This window comes from Geospiza fortis, unplaced genomic scaffold (genome assembly GCF_000277835.1).
Source record: "Geospiza fortis unplaced genomic scaffold, GeoFor_1.0 scaffold163, whole genome shotgun sequence".
Taxonomy (NCBI): Eukaryota; Metazoa; Chordata; class Aves; order Passeriformes; family Thraupidae; genus Geospiza; species Geospiza fortis.
Window position 1 is genome coordinate 956455 of NW_005054401.1, and position 26970 is coordinate 983424.

The following is a 26970-nucleotide window of genomic DNA, read 5'->3' on the forward strand; positions in this document are numbered from 1 at the left end:
AATACTTTGAAACCTGACCACCGAACAGTGATAAATACCTATTCATAAAGTTATTTATAATAATATACTTTATAAATGCCTAAGAGAGCCTCTTGCCTAGACAAAAATGTTTATAGAAGAGAAATTCTGCAGTGTTCTTCATACATTTAAGAATCTGTCTCACAGTTCATGTAGGATTCCTTTATTATGGGTGTCTAACATACCTGAAGCTTGGAAGAGAAGGCTGAGCAAATATTTAAGAGGTGAAATCATGCTGATTTGGTCATCAGATATAAAAAGCCAAAAATTGCTTTCGCTGAGCTAAAGTTAAGAATGTCAATAGCTCAAAAAGGTATAAAAAATGTACCTGAATTAACTATAGGATTTCAAAGAACAAGTCTTTAGGTTTGTATTGAATTAATTACATTTTTCACCTAAAGCTGAAAAGCTATTTAATAAGCCATCTAGCAATTGCATGCTTCTGATGTTAAACTTAGGGATGATATATAAAAGTCAAAAAGTATCAGGTATGTTAACTTTTGGTGGCTTTTTGTTGTTGGTTTGATTTGTTGGTGGTTTGGCTGGTGTTCTTTTAGCATTCTGATTGTAACCTTTGTGAAGCTTAATACTGAGATGTGCTATCACTATCAGATAAACAAAACCAAACTTAAAGAATATAAACATACCAACTCTTAAATATTCTACTCTACCTACTTTGTCTATCCAAGTCAATACAGACTTAATAAAGCTAAAAATAAAAATCTTAGCAACAAAATTCTGCTGTCAGGGATTAGATGGTTTTTTTCCAGTGCAACTTGGAGGGATAACTGTTTAAGCTATTTCTCTACAAACGAATAAAACAAATTTTCTGCTGGTATTTCAGATTTGTTTTCTTGGAATTGCATGAATCTGGTTTTTCTGATTAAACATAGAATTATTTCTGTTTATATCAGAATAAAAAACTTTATATGGCTGTTAAATTTGCTTACAAAAAGCATTTTCATATTAACAGGTGTGGCAGTAAACAAGGGGAGGAAGATTACAGGCCACTGTTTGAGAACTTTATTCAAGATCTTCTTTCTACAGTCAATAAACCAGAATGGCCAGCTGCAGAGTTGCTACTTAGTTTACTAGGAAGGCTATTGGTAAGGGACCTTGTTTTTAATAATATTAATTCATTTCTTATTACAATGAAGACTTGTTTATTTCTGCTAAATAAACACTACTACTGTAGGAATGTTTTCTGATTGTTGACACACATGCAGCATGTAAGGATTTCCTTGCGCGTAACATTACTATGCAATACAAAAATAATAGAATTTTGTTTAGAGGATCAGTCATATAGAACTTGTTAAAAATAGTATGTATATTTTCTCTTGGAAGTCTAGTTTCACTATTTGATTACATTTTCAACATTAAAAAGTGTCATTTCATAGCATCTTATAAGTGCATATATTTATCTGTAGTAAAGTCAGCCTAATAGCTGTAATTATATGTATTAAGTATCTCCTCTGGGCTATTCCCTTAGCACAGAAGCAGAAAACAACTCAGTATTTGATTTTTTACGACTACAACAAATGTTTATGACATTTTACAGAATGGGAATGTTTGCTAGTGTGTTTTTTGAGTGTTGCTCTTCAGTATTGTAATGTAATTAATACAGTAATTTGAGCTGCTTCTTGAAAAAGTATATTATGGTCTTGTTCTTGGTAAAATGTAGCTTTATGTTTGTGTGAATAATGAGGAGATAGCATTATGGTGCTTAAAATCTCTGATGTTGGAGATACACTGTGCTAGTTGTCCAGTTTGTGTAATGAAAATATGCATTAAAAAAATCTCTGACAGACATATTTGTAGAGCGAGAGAGACCCCCAAGAAATATTTATATAAAGTAAGTAATGTATATGTGATGTAATAGTAAATTATATAATTTTATGCAATATGGAAGTTAGGTGGAAATTTTAATAAGGTAAAGCAATCTTTTGTGAGAAGAATCTCTGTGGCGTAAATAAATATTTATTTTTAAATGTCTATTCTGCTTTTCTTAGGTTCACCAGTTCAGTAACAAATCCACAGAAATGGCATTAAGAGTTGCATCTCTTGACTATCTTGGAACTGTAGCAGCAAGACTGAGGAAAGATGCAGTCACTAGCAAAATGGATCAAGGATCTTTAGCCAGAATCCTCAAACAGGTGTGTGAGACATCCACGACAGCTGGATGGAGAGCTATCCATTTAAATCCTTGACATTTTTAAATATACTTGAAAAATTGACATTATGGAGAATCAGTCTTAATTCACTGTTTAAGTTTCTGAATCAAATATACACAATTTATAAGTATCACATTTGTTAACCCATGTCTTGATTGCACCATTTCTGTAGTGTTCCTATGAATTTATTAATTATAGTGGTTCGTTTTCTTGTGACAATACTGAGGAAATAGTGGAGTAACAGTTGGATTCTATCTTAAGGGGCCTTAAAATACATATGAACCTGCATTTGCTATTGCAAAGAGGAACCTGAGCTTCTGGCACTCAAATACATACTTTAGAGACTTAATAAGTCTTGCAGGGCTAGTTTTTATGTGGTATAATTTGAGGTTTTGGGGGTATTTTGGTGTTTTTTCCTGAACTTGAAATTGTGTCTGTAGTGGGTTGATGCTGGCCAGATGCCAGGCCCTCACCCAGGCTGCTCACTGACTCCTCTCTCTTCAGCAGCTGCACAGAGGAGAGAAAATGTAAGGAAGGGTCCGTGGGTTGGGATAAGGACCAGGACAGATCACTCGCCAAATACCAGCAGAGCCAAAACAGGCTCAGCTTAGAGATATGAAGTGAATTTATTATTAGCAAAATCAGATCAGGATAGTGAGAAGTGAAACTCTTAGAAACACGTTTCCCACCCTATTCCCTCCTTCCATCTACCTCCTACCCCCAGCAGGGCAAGGAGAGAGGGAATGGGAGTTGTGGTCAGTTCATCACCTGGGGCTTCTCTTGCTGCACTGTGAGGTCCCTCCTGTGGGATTCAGTTCTCCATTAACTTCTCCATCGTGAGTCCATCTCCTGGACAGCAGCTCCCTGCAAATTACTGCGGTGTGAGTCCATCCCATGGGCAGCAGCCCTGCTCAAACACTGGGTCACTCTTCAGTGGGGTGCAGTCCTTCAGGGACAGGCTGCTCCAGCCTGGGAGCAGGGCCCTCTTCCACACGGCTCCCTCACGCTCACAGGCTCCCCTCAGGAACCCACCTACTCTGCTGTGGCTCCTCCAGGGGCTGTAGGTGGAATCTCAGTTCCAGTGCCTGGAGCATTTCCTTCCCCTCCTTCTTCACTGACCCTTGTGCCTGCAGGACTGTTCCTCTCACATGTTCTCACCCCACTCTGCTCTGGTCACAATGACATCTGAACAATAACTTTTTTGTTCTTTCTTCTAAAATATGTTGACATTACCACCATCTCTAATTAGCCCAGCCTTGGCCAGCAGCACCTCCATCTTTCAAGCCACCAGGGACTGGCTCTTCTGGACATGGAAGAAGCTTCTGGCAGCTTCTCACAGAAGCCACCCCTGTAGCTCCCCCACTGCCAAAACCAAACCATGCAAAGTCTTTCATTAAAGAGCCTGTATCTGGATTTCTGCTAATGCTGCTCAAAATCTGCAGGAGTGGCAACATCTGCTAAAGCAGGGTGTACATTTGGGCTCTATACAATACATAATATGAGAAAATCTCATGTCCCATGTGCTCTTTTACAAACGAGGACTTTTCTTTTGGACAATATACATTTCTTTCTGAACTAACTGTTGTCAGGATTTCCATTTCACTTCCCTGAAAAGACTACAGATCTATTACGTATACTTTATAATGACCATTAAATTTATATTGAAGAAAAACTTCTATACTCTTCAGGCATTCAGTTAAAGAGTCATCTCCTCCTTTATGAGGCTGATTCCTCCCATAATTTCTTTCTGTTGTAATATTCTGCAATACACAGTGTAAAATCTTTATGTCCATGGCATAATATAATTTATACTTTAGTATGATAAGGGATTATAATTCTCCTCTGTTGACAGTGATTCTGACAATTTTACATTATACTTTGTGAGAAAGTATTTCAGAAGAATCCTTTTCACTTTTCTATCCTCAGAAGTTGTAGTAGTATTGAAAAATATTCTAGAAAGATACATACCTGAGCAGTGACCTGAATTTTTCTGTTTGGTTTTGGGTTTTTACAGGATCAGGAAGCTGCTAGGCAGTGGCATCTGCAGAAAATAAAATTTCTGTGAGCAATTAAGAGTTGAAAGATTTTTTTTTTCAGTTTCTTTGGAAACTTAACATTAGTAATGATAGACAGCACCATCCATGATTGTGGAAAGTGTTCTGTACAGTACTGTCAATCAGAGTAGACTGTCATAAATTTGTAAGAGAACAGTGTGTGCAATACAGCTGACCTTCACTTTCCTGGTCAAATGGCAAGAAAATAAGAAAATCCATTTGCTGTTGTTGTCAGAAACTTAATTTCTGAATAATTAGCTTATAATTTAACTCGCAACTCTACAGATTTTTCTTCCCTGCTAAATTGAATACTTCTGTTGGATATTTTCTTCTGCATTCTGATATCATTACCACAATATTAATCAATGATTGATAAATGCATGTAGTGCTCCCTGCTGTGGTTTGGACCCATGATTGCTAGAATAAGTTTTAGATGAAAATCTGTTCTCTTTTGACATTTTCAATCAGTATTTTTTTTTACAAATAGATTGTCCAGTTTATTTGAACACTTGTGCATGCTTTTCATCAGTTTATCTCTTGATACACAGATGTTTTGGACTTGTTAATGATACTTTTCTCTGCTTGCTGATGATTGCAAGCTATGTTACATGCTGCATACATGTCAAGATTTTCAGTCGATGCTGTTAGTACAGAATCAAAGATGGTTTTTAGTTAGAAGTTTCATAGCTGACGAAGAAAGTTTTTTTCTGGCTGGAGAATTTAAAACCAAAAATTATTATTCTACTTTCATTTTGATTATTGAATATTATTTTTTAAAGGAGTCACAGTTTCTCTTTGTTTTTTCTGGGATTTTTATTTGTTTGATAGTAGTCAGGCAGTTACGCATCAAGCACCCCTTATATTAAGCCAGTTATCTACAGAATTTCAGGTTTGTCAAAGGCCAGAATTTCTACTCACAATTTGCACATCAAGGTGGTTTTTTAATATATATATGTATGTATATATAAACCTAATCAGTATTATATGTCTTGTAGGCATGCTTTCAACTCTTGAACTCATTGATTTTGGAGTAAAATAATAATACCTTTTTCTGCTGTAACATCAGAAATTGCTAGGATCGGAGTGTTTCAGTGTAATATTGAGGAAATAAAGATGTTTTCTGGGTTTCGCCCTTTTTTATTTTTCTGTGACAGAGGGTCCTCATGCAAGATCACAGAAAGAAAACTAATCAAATCAATCAGTCTGTTTTAAAACCAGTCTCATTCTGATCTTAATGTTTTTCTACTTTGTAACTAATTGGTTAAAAAATTAGTAATGCTGTACAATTATGCTAACACTGACTTCAGTGTATTTTATATGCAGACATGTAGATTTTCAGATAGTAATTATGATTGTGCAATATTCTTGTTTATAACTTTCTACTTCTAACAGGTTTCAGGAGGAGATGATGAAATTCAACAACTGCAAAAGGCTTTACTAGATTATCTGGATGAGAACACAGAAATTGATGCATCATTAGTGGTAAATTTCAACTTTCTTTCATCTGGAATGTATATAAATAATTTCAGTAACATGTACTGAAGATAATTATTTTTTATTATATTTATTAGTGGTTCAGTTAAATTGTCACCCTAACATATACTGTTAATTGTGTTTTCCAAAATAATGTTGATGCATTAGATTCCCTAAATTTCATTATAAATCTGTTAATTTTCTTTTTTCTGTATCCGTTGGTTTTGTTTTCTGTTCATCCTGCTCTATTTCTCCAGTTTTCTCGGAAGTTTTATGTAGCTCAGTGGTTCCGTGATACAACTATGGAGACAGAAAAAGCAATTAAATCTCAGAAGGATGAGGATTCATCTGAAGGAACTCATCATGCAAAAGATGTTGAGACCACAGGACAAATCATGCATAGAGCAGAAAGTCGCAAAAAGTTTCTTCGCAGCATCATTAAAACTACTCCATCTCAGTTCAGCACATTAAAGTATGCTTCTGTACCACTTTCTTCTTTATTAGCCATGCATTTGATGCTTTAAATAATTTTTTTGAGAACATATCCTGATTAACACATGGAATTTATTTCAGGATGAATTCTGATACTGTGGACTATGAAGATGCATGTTTGATTGTTCGCTACTTGGCCTCTATGAGGCCGTTTGCCCAGAGCTTCGATATTTATTTGACACAGGTAAACTGTGACTGGAAGTCTTAGTATAGTGAGACACAGTTGGATTCTGATTCCAAACACTTTCACAGCCATATGTTATTATCTGTCCCTTGTTAAGCAGAGGTATTTACAGGGCATGATAACACCATATGCTTTCATATTCTGTGTTGATGGCAAAAGTGATTAGGTTTCATTTTCTTGCATGTGTTTTGTATGTTATAATGTGCACGCATTATTTTATTTATTCATGTATGGATATGGCAAAATCACTGTATGCACACAGTAAGAGGATCATTAGAAAGTGTTGAAATAATTTTCACAGCTTCTGTAAGATGCTTATTCCTTTGGTAAGATTAACTCATGAAATTGAGCTTAATTTGATTTGAAAGTAAAAGCCGGATTGCCAGTTGTTGCTGCCACTTTGGAACCTGCTGTTTGACCAGTGTAGTTTCTTGCTTTTTCTAGGAGAAGGGCACTAACACTGGCACAGTGAAATGTTTGAATTTCAGTACTAGTTTAGGTTGCACTACTTAAATTGATGTCCATACAGAGCCATTCTTAGAGTGCCCTTGTCCAACTTTGCTGTTAAAAGAACCATGGCGAAAGCCACAGCTGAATGACAAAAGTAGAATTTAAATTTAAGAACCTTATAACCAATTTTAGAGAAGTAGAAAATCATGGCAAACACCCATGTTCAGTTTTCAGTGCCGTGAAACATCACCTACATGCACCTTTTTATTCTCTGAGAAGATAAACTCAGCTTTTAGTTACTACTATTTTAGTAGTATTGTTTGTATGTTATTGTGCTGCATTTTTTCTCTTTATTATTATTTGGTACCTTTCCAAAACAATTGAATCTTTGGTTTTGTTCTGTTTTAGATTCTGCGTGTACTTGGTGAAAATGCAATTGCTGTTCGAACAAAAGCCATGAAGTGTTTGTCTGAGGTTGTTGCTGTAGACCCCAGCATTCTAGCCAGGGTAAAAAAGAAAATATCTACCATGCACATATCACCCTTAAAATAAATCTTTATTTCTTATTCTGAATCTTTGTTTCATCTGTTCTTTTTAGCTGGATATGCAACGAGGAGTTCATGGGCGGCTAATGGATAACTCCACTAGTGTACGAGAAGCAGCTGTGGAGCTGCTTGGCCGATTTGTGCTCTGTCGTCCTCAGCTTGCTGAGCAGTATTATGACATGCTGATTGAAAGAATACTGGTACGGTGACTTGTGGTATTTATGGTAAAATAAGTGGCATTGGAAAATTTGCTTTTAACTGAGCCTGTTTAATAAATTGGAATTGTTTGAATGGTGATGCTTTTAAGGACAACCTTGTAAAATGCACCACTTGCTTCTAGGGAGCCTTTATTATGTTGAAAAGTGAACTTCTACAGAAAGTCATACAGCATCAGGACAAGGGCTATATTCCTTTCAATTCCATTATTAGTGCTCAAATTAACTGTGTTATGGCTTAAGCCCAAGTAGAAGTTTAGCACACATCATGCAGCTCCTCACTCAACTCCCACATCTCTTACCCCCACCCTGGTGGAATGAGCCAGGGGATTGCACTAAAATTTACATGTTGAGATAAGACTATTTAATAATTGAAAACAAAGTAAAATACAATAAAAATTATAAATAATGATAATAAAAAGGAAACAAATCATTGATGCACAAAGGAGTTGTTCACTGTCTGCTGACCGATGCGAGAGTCCTGTTCCCAAACCTAGATTGGCTGTGCTTTCTAATAACTCCCCCTAGTTTATATACCAGGCATGACATTCTGTAATGTGGAGTATCCATTTTGCCAGTTCAGGTCACCTGTCCTGGTATGCTCCCTCCCAGTTTCTTCTGCCTACCTCCTCATTGGCAGAACATGAGACAAGGAGGGGAAAAAAGTCCTTGACTTTGCCAAAACCAAAACATCAGTGTGTTATCAACACCATTCTCATTCTGAATCTCAAACACAGCACTGTAACAGATACTGAGAAGAAATTAACTCTACTCTAGCTTTAACCAGGACAAACTGAAATAAGGAATTTTGCTGCATATTTGAAGTCTGAAATATGGATCATTGAGGTCAGCTTTTCTATGCTATTTTTAGTGTTTTGAAAGGTTGATTAGTTTTTTTATAAAAAAAGTGGGTTTTTTGTCTAGGTGTTCAATGTTAATTTATCTGTTGGACAATATTAGCTTCTAGTATCCGTGTCAGGATTTCAGTTAAGTACTACACATTTGCTACAGTTACAACAAGTTTGTGAAGGCTTTTGGAAAGAAGTAGGTCATGTGCATACAATACTACAGAAAGCAGTTGAGCCTGACATTCAGATTCAACAGATTCTGAGCAAGGTGAAATGAAGTAAAGCTCCTCATCTATCTCCTTAGATGAAGCCTAGTAAAATGGAAATGACTGCCTGCATGTATCTTATCCATAAGCTTTATCCAAAGGCTTAAAGTAGTGCTATCCAAATCTATAGGGAGTCTAGTGTGTTCCAATAAAGTAGCTAAAGCATCACCATATCTGGCTTGTGAGTTCTTGAGTAAATTAATGGATTGCAACATCATGAGCTCTTAGATGGGAGGGCATAGATGGAGAAAGTGTTTCAGCATTCTGGGAACTCAACCAGAGCCTTTAAAACAAATTATGCTGAGCTTTTGTGTAAATGAATTCCAGAATTCAGTAGTTGGCTTTTCTAAATAAATTTTCCAAGTCAAATTGGGTGATCTTCAAATATTAATTCATATATAGAACATAAATTAATGTTTCTGATTTGTTTTCAAGAGTGTAATTATTTTCTCTTCACAGGATACTGGTATCAGTGTCAGAAAAAGAGTCATAAAAATACTTAGGGATATTTGCATTGAGCAACCAACTTTTCCCAAAATTACAGAAATGTGTGTGAAAATGATTCGGAGAGTCAACGATGAAGAAGGCATTAAGGTAGAATGAAACATATCCTTCAGAATTTTAATTATTGTTACTTCAGTGTTTCCCTATTTTGACAAAATTAAAATAGTATTTCATTTCTCCTTTGTAATATTTATGAGTTATGAATTTTTAAGAGCTGATATTTTAGCTTTCTGTAATTCGCTCTGACTTACTTCTCTTTCTTTTCTATCCTCTGTTTTCTGTATCATCTTGCTGACAATCAAAGTATTTTAAATATTTTCCAGAGATTTTTTTTCTTCTTGCAAGTATTTTCTCTGGTGCTTCTCTTTTCTAACAAGTGAAATTGGCATATAAAACTTTGATTTCTGCAAATCAATAGTGTTTAAGTAAAAATTAACTACTTGACATTAATATAAACCATGTGTAATTATTAAAGTTATAAAGTATTAATCTGTGCTAATGTTCAGTGAGACAGTTGTGCCCCCTGAAATGTTGCTTATGTGCTCATTCTCTACCCTTTGTGCAGTGTATATTTGCAGAAGGGCACAAACCTAATATAATGTGTTAAATCATAAAGCTGACAATGATTATTTTGCTTAATTTGACAAAATAATTTAAAAATTGTTGAATAATTAGGGATACAGCTTCTCTTTTTGAGGAATACCAGTTAATGCAAGAAGGTGGTAACTTTATTTTCTGTAACATCAGTTCCCATTGTTTCATTTTGCTGAAGTTTGGCATGAGATCAGTGTAAGTCCTGTAACAGTAGATCTGGGTCTGTCTCAGGTAACATTTCCTACTACAGTCTTATTTTCATAATTCCTTATGAAAAGGCACAGATCATCAGCACATCTGTTCTATGGATGTATTAGAAATACATAATAATGTAAGTTTATTTATTTCTGCTAATATTTTATTTTCCTTCAGAAATTAGTAAATGAGACATTCCAGAAGCTCTGGTTTACTCCAACTCCACACCATGACAAAGAAGCGATGACAAGGAAAATACTAAACATCACTGATGTGGTATGTTAAACAAATTTGAATTGTGTGCAAAATTCAATTTTGATTTTAGTATCCTGGAAACATTCTGTGTGTTTTTTTGAACACAATAATATGTCAGATGGTTTCCCTTTTTATATTTCCTGGCATGAAATGTATGCCAAAAATATTCATGTGATTGAGCAGGCTGTAGGAAATCTTAAATGCTTGGTAATCTGCTGGCAGTAATAACTGTGACCACACTACATTCAGATTCTGTAAATTACTTGTTCAGTTAAAACGCAACCAATTTCTATTGTACATAACATTCTACAGGAATTGCTAGCAGCGTATAGTTAAGCCTACCTAAGAACTTGTCTCTTGAAAGAAAATTTTCCTCAAACAATTGATAACCTTTATTTGGCAAAGTTAATAAGCTGTTTTAATAAATACAGGGTCATGTTTTTACTCAGAGTAAACTGGTGTCTGCATAATTGTATCTTACTATTTAGGAGCAGCAAATTAAATAGCATATCTCCAAAATAGCAAAGTCTATATTCAATACAAATGTTCTAATTTGTAGTGAAAATACATTGTATAAAACCACTGTGCTGAAGAGGTGTTTTAATATAAATTATTCAAAGGACTAAATTTCAAATTTAAAAACTGACTTAATTACTTAAAATTATAGGTTTAAACCTCATTTTACTTTACAGATTTTTAATAATTATAGTCTAGTTTGCATTTTTCCTGTCTGAAAAATCAGTCAATTTGACTTCTGTTTAATTCTCAGTTATCTTGCAAGTTCAAATTTGAACCACCTGTGTGCTGTTCCTGATATATGATGCCAGTGAAGGCTTGTTCTGTTAATATGAAACACGTGTGTGTGTGCATATATAGATGGATGGATGGATGGATGGATGGATGGATGGATAGATAGATAGATAGATAGATAGATAGATAGATACATACATACATACATACATACATACATACATACATACACACCTAAATAAATATACATACATACACACCTAAATAAATATATGTGTGTACTTTTCTCTGATGCCCAGTAACAAGACACAAGGGAATGACCTGAAGTTGTGTCAGGGGAGGTTTAGGTTGGGTAAAAGGAAAAGGTTCTTCACCCAGAGGGTGGTTGGGCCCTGGAACAGGCTCCCCAAGGAAGTGGTTACAGGAGCAGCCTGACAGAGTTTAGGAAGATTTGGACAATGCTCTGTGACTCTTGGGATGTCCTGTGCAGGGCCCAGGGTGGGACTTGATGAACCCTGTGGATCCCTTCCAACTCGAGAGTTCTTGTGGCTCTGTGATATACATGCATGTCCACTTTCAAAGTGTCAGAATTATATTTGTACATAAATATGTGCAAAATTTTCTACAAAATGGAAGCTTATCTTGCACTAGGGACAGTAATCTCCAGTAAAGCATGTAGGCTTTGTGTTGTATGAAATACAAATTCTAGAGTCACTAGAATGGTGGGAGCTATTTTTCAAATACAGAAGACAGTTTCTGCTCTCCACTGGTCTTAATGCATATAGAAATATATGCATATATGCTGGTCTTTTGAGATGATATTTATATTGAAATAATTTTTCCTCAGATGCCTTGTTTATTAACCAGTTTATTCTCAAAAATACTTACAGGTTGCAGCTTGTAGAGATACAGGGTATGATTGGTTTGAGCAGCTTCTTCAAAATGTAAGTAATGAATTTTGAATGTGTAGTACAATCATTGTTAGAATGTTAGTGTTTCTTTTGCTTCTAAAACACATATAATGGGAACTCCAAGAGCAGTCCTACAATAGACAAATTCAATTCCTGCTCTTTAACATCTGATCTTTTTTTCTATCCTTCTCGGTGCAATTTTCTTTGGCATTAGTTTCTGTCTTTGCAAGTGATCTATTAAAAACACTTCTTGATATTGGGAGGAGTATCATTTGTTTGTTTAATTTCATTGTTTCTTCAGAAACAACTCACATAACACAAAGTCCACAGTTAAGATACTTAATTCTGAAATAAGGTATCCAGTGATGTTAGGTTTTTTTTAACAGTACATAAGTGTATTTTCACATCCAATGTATTTTCTACATGATTTATGGAAGCAGTGAATCTTCAGAGTATAAGTTAATTCTGCATTATATTCCACTTATATCTAATACCAATATTTCTAAGAATTGAGCTTGGTTTGTTTATATCTCTTAACCTGTGTTATATTCTCTACATCCTGCATGCACTGGTTAATTTTCAAGCAAGAAAATCCTTTGATTCCTCTCTTACTGGGAGTGTAATGAAAATAGGTTATCAAGTAAATCAAAGCCTTTTCAATAAGAGCCTCTTCTCTGAAGAAAAGGCTGTAATACGGTCTCAGTCCTTCTTAGATATTAGAAGAATCTTCATGGGCACAATTTTAGTACCCAAACTCATGTGTAAAAGGTTTAAATAAAGTGTTGATATACAGCTATTTTAGATCCTCGTTTGGTGTTTTAGCTTAGTGTCAAAAACATTTGTTTTGAATTTGCACTTTATTTCTCTAAGCATTTTAAAAATCTTCTAACTCCTGCTAGTTTCTGCATTATTTCATTAAGCATAAAGCAGCTTCCATCCCAATGCAAAAAATAAGGAGAACTACTATGGATTTTTATTACAGATTTTATTTATATTTAAATATACTTACTTTACTTATATTGCTTATTTACTTCCTGTAATTTTTTCTTCACCATGTAAGTTTTATGGAGAATTAAATACTTTTGTAGTCTAAAATCCTTGTGTATCTGTAGTAATTGTTATTATAAAACCAGAATATACTCTATGCAAATCAATGCAGCTTTAACATGAAACCATTTTCTGTTTCATCTGCTATAGCTGTTGAAGTCAGAAGAGGATGCCTCATATAAACCTGTGAAGAAAGCCTGTACTCAACTTGTTGACAATTTGGTCGAGCACATTCTTAAATATGAAGAATCTTTATCAGGTAATATTATTTAAAATTCAGCTAAAATCCTTTGAACTTTTTTAATGATACTATAACAGTTGTTAAAATCTCTTTATTGCAAAAAGTTACTGTTCTGGAATTCCTGTTAAAAGCTGATTGTAATAAATCATGGTTCTTCAGTGATGAAATTTAATGTACTGTGTAATAATAAAACTTCCCTAATCTTCACTAGCTAACCACAATCATAGAAATACTTTTAAAATAGCCGGTTCAAACTTTCAGATCACTAAAACCAAAACTATCATTGCAATTTGTATTTGCATTAGTAGCTCTGTATTTGTAATAGGAATCATTGGCTGGGCTAATCTAACATTTACAGTAAGGAGTATAAAAACTGGTAATGTCTTTTGTAGTCACATATAAATGTTAACAGAGTATGTTCCCATTTCTAATAGAACATTCTGGTTTGATCTTTAAAGAGATGCAGTGAAAAAGATACTCAAACAGTGTTTAGGCCATATGTGTTTCATTGCTTAAACAGTACTTGGTCTTATTGTCCTTTTTGTGTTTTCTAATCTTTTGCAGATTCTGACAATAAAGGTGTGAATTCTGGTCGCTTGGTTGCTTGCATAACCACTTTGTTCTTGTTCAGCAAAATAAGGCCCCAGCTAATGGTCAAACATGCCATGACCATGCAGCCATACCTGACCACTAAATGTAGTGTAAGTAGAGACAATCTCTTCCCTAGATAATTGAGCATGAAAATGAACGTCTGTCTTGTATACTTGATGAAATTTAAGGTAGGAAAAGAAAATTTTAAATTGTGGAGTTTTTTGATGAACATCATCGCTTTGGAAGTTACTAGATCCTTTTAAAGATCCCTGTGGCTTTTAAGATGTTCTCCCTCACGTTCTATGTCCATATTTTGCAGCCAAATGAAACTGAAACCTGTGCTGCCTCTTTCCTAGTTTTTCTCCCTTAAGGAAATAGTTCCTTAGAATTGGTTTCATTTACAGTCACAGTCTTAAAAGTAGTTAATATTTAACATATTTATCTTAAGATTTAAGGATAAAGTTTCATAAGATAGAGTGATCTAATATATAGCAAATATATGAGAAGAAAAAAAATCTTATTTCATCCTTTTCTAGACTTCTTTTCTCATTTCTCTAGCTCTAGTGCTCTTGTATTCCCCTGTAAGACATTGTAGAGAGTTCTAACACTGAAGCCCTCTCCCAGTCAGGTCTCTGAATCTTTGCAGTGGTTTCTGCCATTTTGATCTGGCCCCCTGACTGGTTAGCAGGAGCAGGGCAGGGTCACGCACCCATTACTCAAGGATGATGAGCATGAGTGGGTGGCAGCAGTGCCTTTCAATAGGTGAGCTGCCCAGGGCAGGCTTAAGGGGTAATTGTTGCCAACTTAGATTGTAGATACAGCCTGGCATTTTGCAGGCATTTTCCATGTTCTCTAGACACATTTACAACAGGCTCTTAGAGCTGCTTCTGAACAAACAGTGTAGGAAAGACTTCCCTAAATATTTACTTGTTGTGGCTCATTTAGTGGATTGCAAATGGTTTGTTTTATATTTACACATTATTGAGATGAATCATAAAATTACCACTGACAGCTTGAACATGTCAGATAGCTTGATACTAGCATTCAGGATTTATACTATCCTGATTAGCAAGCTGGATTTGTCAAAATTCAGTTTCTAGCAGCATGCCTCAATCTCTAGCAGATGTTTTCCATAGATTCCATACAGTCATGATAATGCAAACCAGTAGTAATTTTAATTGTGATTTCTACATTTTTGCACATTATTACCTTTTGTTTAAGGTTCATTAAGTCATACCACAACTTCATTTTGTTGCTGATACCTTGTTTTCAGGTGTTGAGTTTTCTCTAGTGTGCATATCTCAGGAGGAGTTCCTAGATTTCTTGTAAGACTCCAGAAAATTATCAGACCCAAATGTTTTCAGGTGTGACACAGCCTTGATAAGAGGGTAATTCTGCTCATCCAGACTTTTTTTCCTCAGAATGCCTGCAGTAAACAGAACTAGATTTCATAATAATATGTAATTTAATAGCAGATGTAAAGTATATATTCTTTTAGATGTTTACCAAATATCTTAATTAAGTTGGAGTTTTTAACTGTCAGTGCGTATTAGTAGTGCTTAGCTTGTCCATGGGCAGAAGTGTTAAATACTGTAAATGCTGTTGTTTCAGACCCAGAATGATTTCATGGTGATCTGCAATGTTGCAAAAATCTTGGAGCTTGTAGTGCCACTAATGGAGCACCCAAGTGAGACCTTTCTTGCCACTATTGAGGAGGACCTCATGAAACTCATCATCAAATACGGCATGACAGTAAGTTTTTAATTGCTACTGCTCTACTCATTCCATTTCATGTGACTTTGGTTTAAAGACAGTGTTGTCTTCATTATGAAGATAACCTTTGAGTCATGAAAATCAGCGTACTGGGTTTACCAAGGTTTCCACATGGTTTTGCTGTATTTTAATCCATTTGAGTAGGTTTTCAGAGTAGTCTAGGGAGGGCCATTACATTATATCTGTTAGATTGTTAATTTTAGTTCAGCATATCTTTTTCCTGCATAACTTCATAATAATCTCCATTTAAACTTCTAAGTAGATAACTTATTTGTTCTTTCTTGCTCCTAGGTTGTTCAGCACTGTGTGAGCTGCCTTGGGGCTGTTGTGAACAAGGTCACCCAGAACTATAAATTTGTGTGGGCCTGTTTTAATAGATACTATGGTAAGCAAAATCATAACAACTAATTGTCACTTTTCAGTTTTGAGTACAAGTCTTATCTGAGGGATACACCAAAATTAAACTCCATGATAAAAACTTTTATTTTACTGCAGGTGCACTTTCAAAACTAAAAAATCAACACCAAGAAGACCCCAACAGTACAATACTTACTGCCAATAAACCAGCACTCCTTAGATCACTTTTCACTGTTGGAGCACTGTGTCGGCATTTTGATTTTGATCAGGAAGATTTTAAGGGCAACAGTAAGGTAAAATAACTTTCATTTGTTCTCCATATCTTAGATATAATGAATGTTCCACTTAATTTTGAAAGCACATTATTCCTAGAACCCCAAATGTATATATTTTTCCATGCATATGGTATAGCTTTCTAGTTTTTATATACATGATTTTGCAAGGACTGTGCAGTAAAGTTGTATTTCTTCTTTCCTTTTTTATATATATGCTTTCTATAAGAGATTAAAAACATCTGTTTTATCTTCAAATAGCTATTAATTTTGTTTTAATTTGTCCAGGTTAACATTAAGGATAAAGTCCTTGAACTGCTGATGTATTTTACAAAGCATTCAGATGAAGAAGTACAGACAAAGGCCATTATTGGTCTTGGTAAGAAATATTAATTTTTTAAATTATTCTGCTCTAGTAGAAATTCATGTATATCAGTAGGAAATCACGTGTTGCAGTAGTCACAGTAGAGTTTGCTTAAAATCAAAACTTACATATTTTGTTTGAGAACTGGTCATAGCAAAGCTGTCAAAGTTGCTATGACCAACTTATGCTAGTTGCATAAGTGTGCAGCAGCCTGGGTGCTTTTGACAGTGAATGCCTTTTGATGTGTCATCAAGCTGTAGAGGGCAGAAGATTTCCCAGGTAATGAAGACACTATTTTTTTACTCCACGTGCAAGTATGTTGTAACTCCAAACCTTGTTTTTCAGTCCACAAGGTAAAAAAGGATGGAAACACTTGGAACATTTTAGGGGTAGGAGCAGGCATGCTGAAGGAGTCAAGGGAACTGCTGTTTATAGTAGCTGGATGGCCTTTGTGAGATTAGTGTGGCATTTCAGTGACTTGCAGTAGAAAATTAACTGCCACTGACTTAGGGACAGAAATCATACATCCGAGGAAATCTTGTTTGGGCAGATAGGTCTTGGTGTCTGGAAGAGCTCAGTTCGTGATTATTGCTTGGTTTGAAATAAATTGTCTCCAAGACCTGAGAGCCTCCATTGTATGATTTAACTGTGGACAAGAATTTGCCTCTATATGTTGCTTTTTAGGTGACTTTTCAGATATCCTACTCTAATACAGAGTAGGGGGGGTTCTGAGAATAAGGATCAAGACTGAATCTTCATTTTATATTCTATGAGAAACAATATCAAGACAGTTGAGCAGAATTAATGGCATTGGAGTTGCCTCTGTTAGCAATGCAACAGAATGCATCAGAATGCTGTGATTCTCTGGACTACTTGCAGTTTTTCTAGGCGTTATGTGAAGGTAGATGATACTTGCCTGTAGTCCAGTGCAGTTTAATTGCACTCTACAAAATATCATGTGGGGTAGAGTCTGTATTCCTAACCATAGAGATGATTATTCTGCTTATGGATATGGAGTATGTCACATTTGCCAAAAATATCCCTAAATTACAGATTAAAGTGTGATCTGTTTTATCAGTAGTCATTTTTCAGATTTTTTTTCTGCCTGTAAAAATATCTATCTTTATATTAATTAAACCTCACTGGTTTTAGTGATATATTGATTTCGTCCAAGTGCTGATTCTGAAGGTAGCTGGATGTATGGAGATGTGGGAGACAGTGCAAATTTCCACCTCAGGCTGGTCACTGAGCAAAGTTGTTGAACTCATTCAATATTTGTGAGCAGCAGTACAGTGAAAAGGACTAGCAAGCTAACTCAGCATTTATATATGGTGAAAAGGGTCATGTGAAGAATGTACTTTCCTATCAGCCTTTCACTTTAGTAGGGACACTCAGCAGTTTTAGCCTTTGCCTCAGGATGTGCCACTGCTGCTGAGGGATTAGGCCTAATCCTAATGTTAATTATTATGGTTATGCTTCTCTTCCAGATGTGTACTTGAAAAACAAGTTTAGGATATAAACTTGTTAGTAAATTTAGCTAAACTTTTAAGTACCTAACAGTTAATGTTTTACTCAACTGAGTTCAGTGCTTACTCTAAAGATTCTTAACAGAGTGGAAACAAAGGTATGAATAGAAATGGTGTGACAGCATCTCTGAGATGTGAATTCAGTCCTTAAAAAAATATACAGCAGGTGCCTTTCTTCATCTCCTATGACAGCCTCTTATGCCAAGTAAGATTTCTTCCCCGGTTAACTGGGGATGGAAAAGTAGAATTTTCCCTGAGAATAGTAGTGGTTTAGATTTCTTAAAGTGAATGAAGAAAAAGTTTTATGAGCTTTTACAGATACATCCATGTGCTTTTCATTTTTAAAATTAACCATAAGAAATGGATTGGATTTGCACAGAGGTGGTCAAGTTACAAACATCAACATACACTTGTATAGACCACACAATCCAAAGACCACTCTAATTTCTTTTTCTTCTCTTTTCCCTTTCTCTCACCTGCTTCTCTGCTTTTTGTTTTGGGACTGAAATGAGATCTGAAACACACTGGGGGCTTACCTTGGACTTAGCTTTTACCTAAGCTGCCTTTGTGTGTGTGTGTGGAGCCTGTTTTAAAAACTTGACTAAATCTTCCCTCTGTTACAGCTATTCTTATATATAACTCTTGCATAATTTTATTTGCTTTCATTTCTTTCCCCCATTTTTCTTTTATGTTCCTATTTTTTCTATGTGCCCATTTAAAATCTGAATTTTTTGTGGTCATAGAAAGTGCATTTAATGTCTGCTTTTCCTAAACAGTCTTAAAAACAATTAATTACTTAAATGTAAATTAAATCAGGATGTTATGTTCCCATTACAGTTTTCTGAAGATACTCATAAGAGTTTGTCAGCAGCACTCCTAAATCTACATTATCTAAAATGGTATATACTGCCAGTAATTTAGAAAAGTTTTTATTAAATACAGACTTAGGAACAGCCAGTTCATTGGCAAGGGTAAGACTACAGCAAAGAACTGTTCCGTAGTGTGTGTCTTGCAAAACACATAGTCTTGGGAACACTTCAGGTGATCTTCAAGTGAAGACTACAATAAGTATATGAATAATGACAGCAAGAGGTACAAATTTTACTGTGTTCCCTAGTGACTATTTTTTCTATTATGATGTTAAATACTCATTGTATTTATCAATTTTTCCACATTTTTTCTGCATCTGTATGAGTCACATTTTACAGCTGCAGCAAAGTGTTTGTCTCTAGATATATTAGAATGTCTGTATTAGAAAAATAACAGATAATTTTTGGTAACATTCCTTTCTTGTTCTTATGATAGCTCCTAGTTCTTGAGATGCAGGCCACTACATCTGGAACCACCTGGTTCTAGACCTGTACAACATTCTGTGCAGCTGCCCTGCCTGGGTCACTCAATTTTATCCATTAGAGTTGTGTTCATAGAACTGTCATGGTGATCACAGCTCCTTGTTAGCAACAGGTGATGTCCACGTGGAAGTGTGATACTGTTTGGACTAGAAAAAGCTGCTGGGAGGACATAATTTTTATACCTTTCTTCTGAAGAACCTAAAAAGCAGAAATGCAATTTCTATATTATAATAATGAGAAACCATTTCCTCTTTTCTCCACTCTTAGGATTTGCATTTATACAGCACCCAAGTTTAATGTTTGAACAAGAAGTGAAGACTCTGTACAACAGCATTCTTTCAGATAAGAACTGTTCTGTAAACTTAAAAATCCAGGTGTTAAAAAACCTCCAGACCTACTTGCAGGAGGAAGATACACGTATGCAGCAGGCAGACAGAGACTGTAAGTGCTGAGTTCTTCTGTGCTCATGAGCCTTGCAAAACCCAACTTTTTTGCATACAGTTACTATATGTCTGTGCTGAGTCACTTAAAATTGTAAACAGATCAGTAGTACTGTACCCAAAGTATTTTAGAATTATTTAAAAAGAGGTTTATGCATAGATGTATTATTTACATCCAAGATGTACAAATACTGGAAGCAATCCAGAATTCATAATTTCTGTAACGATGGAAATAATATTTTTTTATCAAAAACCCCTGTAAGTTTCATTTGCAGAGAAAAAATAATAAGTACAACATTTTAAAAAATACTTGATTAAGGAATTAAGACTTGAATTAAAATTTTGTCTCTATTTTTTCATACATGTTTATACATTAGACTTTTCTGTGTTTCATGAGATCATAAACCTATTCTAAAAGACAGCAGAAGTATGTATTTATTGTGAAAGATCAGCATATATCAAGTGATGGCAAAATAAATAGTTATACTATGATGAGTATGCTATTGCTTTTTTTACAGGGAAAAAAGTAGCAAAACAGGAAGACCTGAAAGAAATGGGTGATATTTCCTCAGGGATGAGTAGTTCCATCATGCAGCTGTATCTCAAACAGGTCCTTGAGGCTTTCTTTCATAACCAGTCCAGTGTACGCCACTTTGCTCTAAATGTCATTGCACTGACATTAAACCAAGGTCTCATCCATCCTGTTCAGGTATGATAGGCTTTTGTGGTGGGATTTTCTTTTATTCATGTTTTTAGAGGCTTTCGCACTTGCTACATAAATTTCCAGGTCTTCTCTTCTACTTATGTTACAGCAGTTTCTTACTGTAGCCAGAAGCCTTTACAAAAGGCATATTTTGAAATCTGCTTTATGTTGTTAGCCCACAAGATTCCAAATGCTTCATTATCTATTTTTTGGATTAAGATCTAAAAGCCCAGGCAGTACCTAAAGATCATGTAGATGTGTACATTGGAGCATAATTCTGTTACAACTTTGAGGTATATGCCAAAATGTTTTCTTTGTTTATTTCTTTATCCTGTGTCAGCTTGCTTCCACCTCAATCCCTATATCCTCCAAGCCCTATGGAATTCCACAGTGTCAGAGCTTCAACCATCATTCCATCACTCTTTGCTTACATAATGTTTTGTAATTAATTTTTGATGCTGCAACCATTGCACATGTTAAGTCATAAGTGGTTTTTTGGAGGGGGTTTTAAATGCAATTTTCTGTATTTCAAATTCACTTTAGAGTTTGAGAAGAAGGGAAATACTACCTGAAACCTCACAACTTCATTAGTATGCTGGTCTCGTAGTATTTTGTTCTATTTACTTGAAAAAAGGGTAGTAAGTTGCATAGACCTTTCTGTTCTAATTTCTGCGGTAGAAACAAAGAAAAAAGACTGAGAAAAAGGAGGTACAATGCCTCTGAATAACCATTTCATTTGTTTTTCAAGTGTGTGCCATACTTAATTGCTATGGGCACAGATCCAGAGCCCTCTATGCGAAATAAAGCTGACCAACAGTTGGTGGAAATAGACAAAAAATATGCTGGGTTCATTCACGTAAGTAATTCTAATTTAACATTTTACAAAATACTGTTATGTTCTCTAGTGGTTTAACACTTGAATATGCTTCAGCTCCAGAAAAAGAGTACAAAGTAAAAAAATAAACAATAACACTAAGCAGTTGTAAAGATGACTCACCTGAGAAACAGAAAGGATAATATAATTTGAAGTGTCTCTTTTAGTCCACAATTTCCTTTAATTTATGATTCAGAGTAATAATTTCCACACTAAATAGTATTTAAAAGCCTTTATTTGATAAGAGGTAAGGACAAGTGTTTCATAATGTTTAGCAGTGATTTTCCTGTATCAGTGGACTAAAAAAGAAAACACCATGTAACAGTCAATAGAAGTCCTTAGAATATATATATTAGAGTGTGCAAGGCACCAAGGCTCCATAAATTGTAATCTAAGCAGAGGAAGCATAGGAAGCTGTTTATGTCTGATGAATCTTGCTGAAAAGAAAAACTAAAGGCTGTGTGAGGATGTGGAGTTGTGGCATAGTGCCAGTTCTGCTTAAGATCTAAAATGAAGCAGTAGCATTCTCCGTATTTTGGAAGATCCCAGTCTAGGTTCTCTGTGTGTACTCTGTTGGAGGACTTCTCACGTGTCCTTCTTTGTATTCCGGTGCATTTGGAGCATTGTACTGTTGATGGCATCCAACAGATAACTCATCCATTAAGTGAAGGCTAGCAGTTGAAATTTTCTGTGTTAGGCAGCTAGGATTTAAAACAGTGTATAGACACATAGACAACTTTGCTGAACAGCAGCAGAGGTACTATGAGGACAATTGTCTATGCAGCCTAGCTAGAAAATAAGTTTGTTCTGAAACTAGAGCCAGACCATTGAAGTGAGTAAAATCAACTGGAAATGATTGAATATATGAAAAAAAAAAAAAACCCAAAAAACAAATACTAATTTTCTGTTGTTAGTCCTATTGTACTCATATAGATTCAGTTATTGGTTTCACTACAGGGGATGCCAAGCATATACATGTGGTAAAATATACTGTTCATGTACGAAAACATTTCAATGTTCTTGAAAATTGTTTAAATTGAAATACCTGGCTATAGTGGGTAAACAGATTAGTTATATGTTCCTAGCAGAATTTACAGTCAAAGCAGTTCACAAGACATTCTGATCTCTGCCACAGGTTCTGTTTGATAGCTCAGATCTGTTTACCATCTCAAAAGGTAGTATTGCCTCAGTGTGTGTTTTTAATTTAAATTTCAGATGAGCATCCCTTTAAAAGGATTCAGTTGTACTGCTTTGGAAGCAATGTTTTGAATAAAAAGACATATATTTCCATTTCAGATGAAAGCAGTGGCTGGTATGAAGATGTCTTACCAAGTACAGCAGGCAATTAATACCTGCCCAAAAGATCCTGTGAGAGGTTTTAGACACGATGAATCATCCAGTGCACTGTGTTCACACCTCTACTCCATGATTCGAGGGAACCGTCAACACAGACGAGCCTTTCTAATTTCTTTACTCAACCTCTTTGACGATACTGCAGTAAGCACCACATTTCCTTCACTAAAAAAGAAGTTGAAATGCAGCATTAAAAGCTTAAGTTCTCATTTTATGATGTATTTTTATGACATAATTATTGATACCTTCGTCCCAAATATGTACTTTTTTTGCTTTCTAATATAAGGTATTTATCCATGTAATAGAATGCATGTTGCATCACTCTGTACCTTTTTATACTCAGTTTGGACTAATTAGAAATAATGTATCTTTAGGTATGACTAAATTTTGCATGTATAGAAGTTGTTTAGAGTGGTTTTTGGGGGCTATATAGAATAAAATCTGTGGTAATTTTTTTTTTTGCTCTAGATTCTTAGGACCACTGCAGAAGTATATGAATCCAGGATATTTCTACATGTATTCATGTGTAATTTTTTCTTTAACTTCCAGAAAACAGAGGTGAATATGCTTTTGTACATAGCAGACAATCTAGCCTGTTTTCCTTACCAAACACAGGAAGAGCCACTGTTTATAATGCATCATATAGACATTACACTATCAGTTTCTGGTAGCAACCTACTACAGTCATTTAAAGAGGTATGTGCATTTATATTTTAGTGTTTTTATGGCAGTGGAAACATAAGTTTCTCTATAATGTGGTCAATTTTTCGGTGAATGCAGTACCATCATTATTGTGTGAACCAGTTTCATTACTTTGCATGTAAACAATAGTCAGAAACCAAGCAACACTGTCTGTTCTGACCTTTATCTGGTAGATACTAGTCAAAAACTCTACTTACATTGCTGCTTATATTATTAAAAAATAATGATGAATTTTGAGATCAAATTTATATAATTTCCCAATATGGCTGAATAACAGCCATATTAATTAATTGTATGCATCTGAAAGCACATGAACCTGGAGTCATCGTGGAATACTAGTTTGTTGTGGTTGTTTGTAAAATTTTAATAATAAAATCCAGTTGGCAGTTATTTTGTTCTCAAGTAGCTGATGGCAGTTGCATTTGTGTTGCCTGAGAGATCTAAAATGCATTGTTCATTGCAAGAGAGGAGTGGGCAGTATTTCTTAAGGCAACGGTAACAACCTGAATCATGACAGAGTACCTGTTGTTATGGCAACACACAAAAAAGTGAGAGGCCTCTGCTTCTTAAACACTTCAGTGTCTTCCTTTCCTGAAGAGCTGTTGCAGTCGAAGGTGCAAATTGCCAAAAAGCGGTTTCTATAATGTCCAATTTTACTAACACAAGTCTGAGGTGGTGCCTGAAGGTTCGCTGCCTGAAATGTACTGTGCTTTAAACTCTCACCCTACCAAAGCTGATTTTTAATCTGCTAGAAAGAGACAGTACATTCTTCAGGTTGTGAGCCAGTGTGTAGCACCCAGCTCCAAAAGGATGAGATCCTGCTTAGGACTGTGTCCTGAAAAATCATACTATGTGCAGTAATAATGCATATGTGAAATTAGATCTGTAGATCTACAAGTAATCGTAGAACTAATAATAAAATGGCTAGGGTTGGAAGGGACTTTATAGATCACCTTGTTCCAGGCCTCTGTTATGGGCAGGGACACCTTCCATTAGACCAGATTGCTCAGACCCTCACCTAGCCTGGCCTTGAACACTGCCAGGCATAGGGCAGCTGATTATTATTAATCATTATTAGTTCATTATTGATATGATCATTTTGGTCAGCACTGTAATTAGTGTCATAGAATTTTAAGAGACAAGGATTTAAAACCACCTTGGACACCAAAGTACTTACGGAAATCTCCATGAGACACAAAAAGTATATTCAGGTGAAAGAAAAACAGAATTTTCTTCCTGATCCTTTGCATTTGGCCTTCTACTGTATTTTGCTGTCACTGTTAATGAACTTCAGCAGTCTTTTAATGACAACATAGCAGGGGAGTGCTTGTTGCTTCAGTTCCTTCTGTATGCAACTTGCAAGAAAATCTGGGTGTTGGATAAATTTTTCAGTATATTTTTGCCATAAATAATTTTAAGAGTATCAAGTTATAAATTAATAATATTCTTCAACGAATTCTCTTGAATATAAGGTAGTAATGATTTTGGACATATTCTTTCAGGAACATACATGATATTACTTATCCTAATTTTGGAATGTGTGTTAACTTCTCTTTGTGCAGTCTATGGTGAAAGACAAAAAAAAGGAGAGAAAGCCTTTATCGGAGGAGGAGTCCGAGAGTGACAGTAACAGTGGCAGTGGGAGTGAAAGTGAGGCAGAAGCTTCTAAGCCTCGGAGGTTACGGAAACGAGTGGACTCTGATTCAGATTCTGATGAAGAAAATGATATAAATGCAGTGATGAAGTGTTTACCTGAAAATTCAGCTCCTTTAATTGAATTTGCGAATGTCTCCCAAGGCATATTACTACTTCTGATGCTGAAACAGCATCTAAAGAACCTCTGTGGATTCTCTGATAGGTAAGGCTATTTAGACAATAGGATACTTGTTATCCAGTGACATTTTTCCATGTGTTTAAGTTGATTGTAACTACCTGTTTAAGCAATACATTTGTGTAACAGAGAAAAAAATTTATTACATTGAGCTTCAGCTTAAAAAAATGCAATTATTTGATTTCTTACCAGGCTATCTATTGTATATGGAATGATTCAAAGAGAAATACTTATATTGGAGTTTTTAAAAGCTTTTTGTTCAAATTACTCTGGACTTTCCTTTAAAGGTCTTCTCTTTTGTTTTCTTCTAACAGTAAAATTCAAAAATATTCTCCATCTGAATCTGCAAAAGTGTATGATAAAGCTATAAACAGGAAGACAGGAGTACATTTCCATCCAAAACAAACTCTGGATTTTCTGCGGAGTGATATGGCTAATTCTAAGATTACTGAAGAAGTGAAGAGGAGTATAGTAAAACAGTACTTAGATGTAAGTAAAGCTGCTTTGCAGAAAGTCTGAAATCTTCTAATACAGTATAAACTTGAAAGTACGTTTCAAAATGTTAAGTTTCTGGTTACCTTATGTGATGTGTGGATCTTCTTTTCAGGATGTTTAGCAGAACTGTATTTCAAAGATTTCTAAGTTTAAACTCAATGATAATTAATTTCAGCTTAAGAGTATTCATCTTTATGGAGTATTTTTCAATTTCTGATATCCATGGTGTATACCTCTCCCATATTACTTGTTCACTTTGTTCCTGACTCTTTCCATCATGGGAACTGTGGTTTGTTAACTGACCCTCACCCTGCACCAATAACAGATAGAGAAAACTTGCCATTTGGAAAACTCAGGAAGAAAGCTTTTGTATATCTACCAAAAAAAACATCAGAAAGTTAAGTTTGTAGAATACAACATAAACTGTTCAAGTTGTCTGCTGTTTGTTTTACCCTGTTTCTTTACTTTGCTACTTGTTTCTAACATAATGTAATGTGATACAAATGTCCGTGTTTAAAGTTACACAGTGAACTGATCTTTTTTCTTTTAATAGTTCAAGCTCCTTATGGAACATTTGGATCCTGATGAAGAGGAAGAAGATGGAGAGGTGTCAGCTAGCACAAATGCTCGGAACAAAGCAATTACCTCGCTGCTTGGAGGAGGCAGCCCTAAAAACAATGCAGCTGAGACAGAGGACGATGAAAGTGATGGGGAGGATAGAGGAGGAGGCACTTCAGGGGTGAGGCGGAGGAGGAGTCAACGTATTTCGCAGCGTATTACGTAAAATGATTTTTATGTGCTTATAAATGTCAGTTTATTATATTAAATGTACACCAAGTAATGTAATCCACATGAAAAAAAAAAGCATTTTGTAGATAGAGATTCTCTACTTAACCGTTTATACAACTTTTGTAGAAAGTTTAACAGAAAAGACAATAAAAAAAAAACCAAACTAGAAAATGAGATTTATCCCGTATAAAAAGTTATTAATTTTCCTTTGGAATGTACTGTGTGTTATCCTTTTTATTGTTGCCAAGTTTTTATGTAGCTTTATGATTCATGTGTATATATAATTTTATATATCAATAAGAGGTAAAGACACGGGTACAAATTAAGAGTATGTG

At 35.1% G+C, this 26970-nt stretch overlaps 1 protein-coding gene across 1 annotated transcript in view; it reads left to right on the forward strand.

Moving 5' to 3' along the window:
- The window catches only part of NIPBL (NIPBL cohesin loading factor), a 98560-nt gene extending 71596 nt beyond the window's left edge, over positions 1-26964 (forward strand). The window contains exons 22-45 of the mRNA XM_031061139.1: positions 992-1124; positions 2028-2171; positions 5636-5725; positions 5974-6188; positions 6290-6392; positions 7251-7349; positions 7441-7587; positions 9176-9310; positions 10187-10285; positions 11905-11958; positions 13123-13231; positions 13778-13914; positions 15416-15556; positions 15869-15962; positions 16073-16227; positions 16495-16585; positions 19716-19889; positions 20407-20597; positions 21340-21447; positions 22762-22962; positions 23368-23514; positions 25083-25378; positions 25666-25840; positions 26400-26964. Coding sequence (XP_030916999.1) covers positions 992-1124; positions 2028-2171; positions 5636-5725; positions 5974-6188; positions 6290-6392; positions 7251-7349; positions 7441-7587; positions 9176-9310; positions 10187-10285; positions 11905-11958; positions 13123-13231; positions 13778-13914; positions 15416-15556; positions 15869-15962; positions 16073-16227; positions 16495-16585; positions 19716-19889; positions 20407-20597; positions 21340-21447; positions 22762-22962; positions 23368-23514; positions 25083-25378; positions 25666-25840; positions 26400-26630 — 3469 coding nt within the window. The 3' untranslated portion in view covers positions 26631-26964. The remainder of the gene's footprint in view (positions 1-991; positions 1125-2027; positions 2172-5635; positions 5726-5973; positions 6189-6289; positions 6393-7250; positions 7350-7440; positions 7588-9175; positions 9311-10186; positions 10286-11904; positions 11959-13122; positions 13232-13777; positions 13915-15415; positions 15557-15868; positions 15963-16072; positions 16228-16494; positions 16586-19715; positions 19890-20406; positions 20598-21339; positions 21448-22761; positions 22963-23367; positions 23515-25082; positions 25379-25665; positions 25841-26399) is intronic.
- Positions 26965-26970: the final 6 nt, after the last annotated feature.